We start from the raw sequence: 7,500 nt of genomic DNA on the forward strand, positions 1-7,500 counted from the left end.
TCTCCCATTCCCTTTCTCTCTCACTAGCCCCTTCCTCACTCTCACTCTGTCTCCCTCACACCCTCTCCCACTCCCTCTCCCTCACTCTCTCACTCTGTCTCCCTCACACCCCGTCTCCCTCTTCCTCTCTCTCACTCTGTCTCCCTCACACCCCTCTCCCACTCCCTCTCCCTCACTCTCACTCTGTCTCCCTCACACTCCCACTCCCTCACTCTCACTCTGTCTCCCTCACACCCCTCTCCCACTCCCTCTCCCTCACTCTCACCCTGTCTCCCTCACACCCCCTCTCCCACTCCCTCTCCCTCACTCTCACTCTGTCTCCCTCACACCCCCTCTCCCACTCCCTCTTCCTCACTCCCACTCTGTCTCCCTCACACCCCTCTCCCACTCCCTCTCCCTCACTCTCACTCTGTCTCCCTCACACCCCCCTCCCTCTTCCTCTCTCTCACTCTGTCTCCCTCACACCCCTCTCCCGCTCCCTCTTCCTCACTCTCACTCTGTCTCCCTCACACCCCCTCTCCCACTTCCTCTCCCTCACTCTCACTCTGTCTCCCTCACACCCCCTCCCCCACTCCCTCTTCCTCACTCTCACTCTGTCTCCCTCACTCCACTCTCCCACTCCCTCTTCCTCACTCTCACTCTGTCTCCCTCACTCCCCTCTCCCACTCCCTCTCCCTCACTCTCACTCTGTCTCCCTCACTCCCCCTCCCACTCCCTCTCCCTCACTCTCACTCTGTCTCCCTCACTCCCCTCTCCCACTCCCTCTCCCTCACTCTCACTCTGTCTCCCTCACTCCCCTCTCCCACTCCCTCTTCCTCACTCTCACTCTGTCTCCCTCACACCCCCTCTCCCACTCCCTCTCCCTCACTCTCACTCTGTCTCCCTCACTCCCCTCTCCCACTCCCTCTTCCTCACTCTCGCTCTCACTCTGTCTCCCTCACACCCCTCTCCCACTCCCACTCCCTCACTCTCGCTCTCACTCTGTCTCCCTCACTCCCCTCTCCCACTCCCTCTTCCTCACTCTCACTCTGACTCCCTCACACCCTCTCTCCCACTCCCTCTCCCTCACTCTCACTCTGTCTCCCTCACACCCCCTCTCCCACTCCCTCTCCCTCACTCTCACTCTGTCTCCCTCACACCCCCTCTCCCACTCCCTCTCCCTCACTCTCACTCTGTCTCCCTCACTCCCCTCTCCCACTCCCTCTTCCTCACTCTCGCTCTCACTCTGTCTCCCTCACACCCCTCTCCCACTCCCACTCCCTCACTCTCGCTCTCACTCTGTCTCCCTCACTCCCCTCTCCCACTCCCTCTTCCTCACTCTCACTCTGACTCCCTCACACCCTCTCTCCCACTCCCTCTCCCTCACTCTCACTCTGTCTCCCTCACACCCCCTCTCCCACTCCCTCTCCCTCACTCTCACTCTGTCTCCCTCACTCCCCTCTCCCACTCCCAATCCCTCACTCTCGCTCTCACTCTGTCTCCCTCACTCCCCTCTCCCACTCCCTCTTCCTCACTCTCACTCTGACTCCCTCACACCCTCTCTCCCACTCCCTCTCCCTCACTCTCACTCTGTCTCCCTCACACCCTCTCTCCCACTCCCTCTCCCTCACTCTCACTCTGTCTCCCTCACACCCCTCTCCCACTCCCTCTTCCTCACTCTCATTCTGTTCTTTCCCCAGCTGTTACATTGACAGTAATGTCACTCGCGTGGCCTGGTTAAATCGCTCGAGCATCATGTACGCTGGGAGGGATAAGTGGTCAATGGACTCGAGGGTGAGTTTGGGAGCTCACAGTGAATTGGAATACAGCATCGAGATCTCACCGGTCGATGTGTACGATGAGGGACTCTACACCTGCTCATATCAGACCATGGACCAACCTCACACTGTACAGGTCTACCTGATAGTGCAAGGTAGAGAGCAGCTCACTTCATTCTGTATCTAACCACGTGCTGTACCTGTCCTGGGAGTGTTTGATGGGGACGGTGTAGAGGGAGCTTTACTCTGTATCTAACCCCATGCTGTACCTGTCCTGGGAGTGTTTGATGGGGACGGTGTAGAGGGAGCTTTACTCTGTATCTAACCCCGTGCTGTACCTGTCCTGGGAGTGTTTGATGGGGACAGTGTAGAGGGAGCTTTACTCTGTATTTAACCCCGTGCTGTACCTGTCCTGGGAGTGTTTGATGGGGACAGTGTAGAGGGAGCTTTACTCTGTATCTAACCCCATGCTGTACCTGTCCTGGGAGTGTTTGATGGGGACAGTGTAGAGGGATCTTTACTCTGTATCTAACCCCGTGCTGTACCTGTCCTGGGAGTGTTTGATGGGGACAGTGTAGAGGGAGCTTTACTCTGTATCTAACCCCGTGCTGTACCTGTTCTGGGAGTGTTTGATGGGGACAGTGTAGAGGGAGCTTTACTCTGTATCTAACCCCATGCTGTACCTGTCCTGGGAGTGTTTGATGGGGACAGTGTAGAGGGAGCTTTACTCTGTATCTAACCCCGTGCTGTACCTGCCCTGGGAGTGTTTGATGGGGACAGTGTAGAGGGAGCTTTACTCTGTATCTTACCCCGTGCTGTACCTGTCCTGGGAGTGTTTGATGGGGACGGTGTAGAGGGAGCTTTACTCTGTATCTAACCCCGTGCTGTACCTGTCCTGGGAGTGTTTGATGGGGACAGTGTAGAGGGAACTTTACTCTGTATCTAACCCCGTGCTGTACCTGTCCTGGGAGTGTTTGATGGGGACAGTGTAGAGGGATCTTTACTCTGTATCTAACCCCGTGCTGTACCTGTCCTGGGAGTGTTTGATGGGGACAGTGTAGAGGGAGCTTTACTCTGTATCTAACCCCGTGCTGTACCTGTTCTGGGAGTGTTTGATGGGGACGGTGTAGAGGGAGCTTTACTCTGTATATAACCCCATGCTGTACCTGTCCTGGGAGTGTTTGATGGGGACAGTGTAGAGGGAGCTTTACTCTGTATCTAACCCCATGCTGTACCTGTCCTGGGAGTGTTTGATGGGGACAGTGTAGAGGGAGCTTTACTCTGTATCTAACCCCGTGCTGTACCTGTCCTGGGAGTGTTTGATGGGGACGGTGTAGAGGGAGCTTTACTCTGTATCTAACCCCGTGCTGTACTGTCCTGTGACACATGTTGCTTCCAATTTGTCAGGTAAGTTTTGCTGTTTGTAAACTCTTGCTCCGATTGCCTCCTCAGTCCCAGCGAAGATTATAAACATCTCCTCCGACGTCACGGTGAATGAAGGCAGTAACATTCTGCTCCTGTGTTTGGCAGTGGGACGTCCTGAGCCTGTGGTCACCTGGAAAAAGGTCACCTCAAAACGTAAGCTGAAAGGGTGAAATCCCGAGGACAGGTCGCACAGACCAGGCTTGTGTTCCCCCGAGTCTCGAAGATTAAGGGGTGATCTAATCGAGGGGATTAAGATGATTAAAGGATTCGATGGGGTCGATAGAGAGAAACTATTTCCTCTGGTGGGGCTGAGGTGAGTGGGGTGGGGGCGGAGTCCAGAACGAGGGGGCAGAACCTTAAAATTGGAGCCAGGCCGTTCAGGGGGTGATGTCAGGAAGCACTATCTTCACACAAAGCGGGGGGTGGAAATCTGGAACTCCCTCCCCCAGAAAAAGCTGTTGAGGCTGGGAGGGGTCAATTGGAAATTGCAAAACTGAGATTGAGAGATTTTTGTTGGGTCGGGGTGGGGTTAAGGGTCACGGAACCGAGGCGGGTGGATGGGGTTAAGATACAGATCAGCCGTGATCTGATTGAATGGAGGGAACAGGATCGAGGGGCTGAATGGCCTCCTCCTGTTCCTGTGTAACAGGCTCGAGAGCTTAAATGCCTCACCGCTGTCACAGCGCTCCCTCAGTACTGACCCTCCGACAGTGCAGCACTCCCTCAGTACTGACCCTCCGACAGTGCAGCACTCCCTCAGTACTGACCCTCCGACACTGCAGCACTCCCTCAGTACTGACCCTCCGACAGTGCAGCACTCCCTCAGTACTGACCCTCCGACAGTGCAGCACTCCCTCAGTACTGACCCTCCGACAGTGCAGCACTCCCTCAGTACTGACCCTCCGACAGTGCAGCACTCCCTCAGTACTGACCCTCCGACAGTGCAGCTCTCCCTCAGTACTGACCCTCCGACAGTGCAGCACTCCCTCAGTACTGACCCTCCGACAGTGCAGCACTCCCTCAGTACTGACCCTCCGACAGTGCAGCACTCCCTCAGTACTGACCCTCCAACAGTGCAGCACTCCCTCAGTACTGACCCTCCGACAGTGCAGCACTCCCTCAGTACTGACCCTCCAACAGTGCAGCACTCCCTCAGTGCTGACCCTCTGACAGTGCAGCACTCCCTCAGTACTGACCCTCCGACAGTGCAGCATTCCCTCAGTACTGACCCTCCGACAGTGCAGCACTCCCTCAGTACTGACCCTCCGACAGTGCAGCACTCCCTCAATACTGACCCTCCGACAGTGCAGCACTCCCTCAGTACTGACCCTCTGACAGTGCAGCACTCCCTCAGTACTGACCCTCCGACAGTGCAGCACTCCCTCAGTACTGACTCTCCGACAGTGCAGCACTCCCTCAGTACTGACCCTCCGACAGTGCAGCACTCCCTCAGTACTGACCCTCCGACAGTGCAGTGCTCCCTCAGTACTGACCCTCCGACAGTGCAGCACTCCCTCAGTACTGACCCTCCGACAGTGCAGCACTCCCTCAATACTGACCCTCCGACAGTGCAGCACTCCCTCAGTACTGACTCTCCGACAGTGCAGCACTCCCTCAGTACTGACCCTCCGACAGTGCAGCACTCCCTCAGTACTGACCCTCCGACAGTGCAGTGCTCCCTCAGTACTGACCCTCCGACAGTGCAGCACTCCCTCAATACTGACCCTCCGACATTGCAGCTCTCCCTCAGTACTGACCCTCTGACAGTGCAGCACTCCCTCAGCACTGACCCTCCGACAGTGCAGCACTCCCTCAGTACTGACCCTCTGACAGTGCAGCACTCCCTCAGTACTGACCCTCTGACAGTGCAGCACTCCCTCAGTACTGACCCTCCGACAGTGCAGCACTCCCTCAGTACTGACCCTCCGACAGTGCAGCTCTCCCTCAGTACTGACCCTCCGACAGTGCAGCACTCCCTCAGTACTGACCCTCTGACAGTGCAGCACTCCCTCAGTACTGACCCTCCGACAGTGCAGCACTCCCTCAGTGCTGACCCTCTGACAGTGCAGCACTCCCTCAGCGCTGACCCTCTGACAGTGCAGCACTCCCTCAGTACTGACCCTCCGACAGTGCAGCACTCCCTCAGTACTGACCCTCCGACAGTGCAGCACTCCCTCAGTACTAACCGTCCAACAGTGCAGCACTCCCTCAATACTGACCCTCCGACAGTGCAGCACTCCCTCAGTACTGACCCTCTGACAGTGCAGCACTCCCTCAGTACTGACCCTCTGACAGTGCAGCACTCCCTCAGTACTGACCCTCCGACAGTGCAGCACTCCCTCAATACTGACCCTCCGACAGTGCAGCACTCCCTCAATACTGACCCTCCGACAGTGCAGCACTCCCTCAGTACTGACTCTCCGACAGTGCAGCACTCCCTCAGTACTGACCCTCCGACAGTGCAGCACTCCCTCAATACTGACCCTCCGACAGTGCAGTGCTCCCTCAGTACTGACCCTCCGACAGTGCAGCACTCCCTCAATACTGACCCTCCGACATTGCAGCTCTCCCTCAGTACTGACCCTCTGACAGTGCAGCACTCCCTCAGCACTGACCCTCCGACAGTGCAGCACTCCCTCAGTACTGACCCTCTGACAGTGCAGCACTCCCTCAGTACTGACCCTCTGACAGTGCAGCACTCCCTCAGTACTGACCCTCCGACAGTGCAGCACTCCCTCAGTACTGACCCTCCGACAGTGCAGCACTCCCTCAGTACTGACCCTCTGACAGTGCAGCACTCCCTCAGTACTGACCCTTCGACAGTGCAGCACTCCCTCAGTACTGACCCTCTGACAGTGCAGCACTCCCTCAGTACTGACCCTCCGACAGTGCAGCACTCCCTCAGTACTGACCCTCTGACAGTGCAGCACTCCCTCAGTACTGACCCTCTGACAGTGCAGCACTCCCTCAGTACTGACCCTCCGACAGTGCAGCACTCCCTCAGTACTGACCCTCTGACAGTGCAGCACTCCCTCAGTACTGACCCTTCGACAGTGCAGCACTCCCTCAGTACTGACCCTCTGACAGTGCAGCACTCCCTCAGTACTGACCCTCTGACAGTGCAGCACTCCCTCAGTACTGACCCTCCGACAGTGCAGCACTCCCTCAGTACTGACCCTCTGACAGTGCAGCACTCGCTCAGTACTGACCCTCTGACAGTGCAGCACTCCCTCAGTACTGACCCTTCGACAGTGCAGCACTCCCTCAGTACTGACCCTCCGACAGTGCAGCACTCCCTCAGTACTGACCCTCCGACAGTGCACCACTCCCTCAGTACTGACCCTCTGACAGTGCAGCACTCCCTCAGTACTGACCCTCCGACAGTGCAGCACTCCCTCAGTACTGACCCTCCGACAGTGCAGCACTCCCTCAGTACTGACCCTCCGACAGTGCAGCACTCCCTCAGTACTGACCCTCCGACAGTGCAGCACTCCCTCAGTACTGACCCTCCGACAGTGCAGCACTCCCTCAGTACTGACCCTCCAACAGTGCAGCACTCCCTCAGCACTGACCCTCCAACAGTGCAGCACTCCCTCAGTACTGACCCTCCGACAGTGCAGCACTCCCTCAGTACTAACCCTCCAACAGTGCAGCACTCCCTCAATACTGACCCTCCGACAGTGCAGCACTCCCTCAGTACTGACTCTCCGACAGTGCAGCACTCCCTCAGTACTGACCCTCCGACAGTGCAGCACTCCCTTAATACTGACCCTCTGACAGTGCAGCACTCCCTCAGTACTGACCCTCTGACAGTGCAGCACTCCCTCAGTACTGACCCTCCGACAGTGCAGCACTCCCTCAGTACTGACCCTCCGACAGTGCAGCACTCCCTCAGTACTGACCCTCTGACACTGCAGCACTCCCTCAGTACTGACCCTCCGACAGTGCAGCACTCCCTCAGTACTGACCCTTCGACAGTGCAGCACTCCCTCAGTACTGACCCTCCGACAGTGCAGCACTCCCTCAGTACTGACCCTCCGACAGTGCACCACTCCCTCAGTACTGACCCTCCGACAGTGCAGCACTCCCTCAGTACTGACCCTCCGACAGTGCAGCACTCCCTCAGTACTGACCCTCCGACAGTGCAGCACTCCCTCAGTACTGACCCTCCGACAGTGCAGCACTCCCTCAGTACTGACCCTCCGACAGTGCAGCACTCCCTCAGTACTGACCCTCCGACAGTGCAGCACTCCCTCAGTACTGACCCTCCAACAGTGCAGCACTCCCTCAGCACTGACCCTCCAACAGTGCAGCACTC

The 7,500-nt window shown here is 57.3% G+C and overlaps 1 protein-coding gene across 1 annotated transcript in view; it reads left to right on the top strand.

The window, feature by feature from the left end:
- Positions 1-1,679: 1,679 nt before the first annotated feature.
- iglon5 (IgLON family member 5) overlaps positions 1,680-7,500 on the top strand; it is a gene marked incomplete at its 5' end in the record, with an annotated part of 10,336 nt that continues 4,515 nt past the window's right edge. Inside the window, 2 exons of the mRNA XM_078537503.1 lie at positions 1,680-1,912; positions 3,210-3,335. Of these exons, the coding sequence (XP_078393629.1) occupies positions 1,680-1,912; positions 3,210-3,335 (359 nt within the window). The remainder of the gene's footprint in view (positions 1,913-3,209; positions 3,336-7,500) is intronic.

This window comes from Cetorhinus maximus, unplaced genomic scaffold, assembly GCF_964194155.1.
Source record: "Cetorhinus maximus unplaced genomic scaffold, sCetMax3.hap1.1 HAP1_SCAFFOLD_2480, whole genome shotgun sequence".
Classification (NCBI taxonomy): domain Eukaryota; kingdom Metazoa; phylum Chordata; class Chondrichthyes; order Lamniformes; family Cetorhinidae; genus Cetorhinus; species Cetorhinus maximus.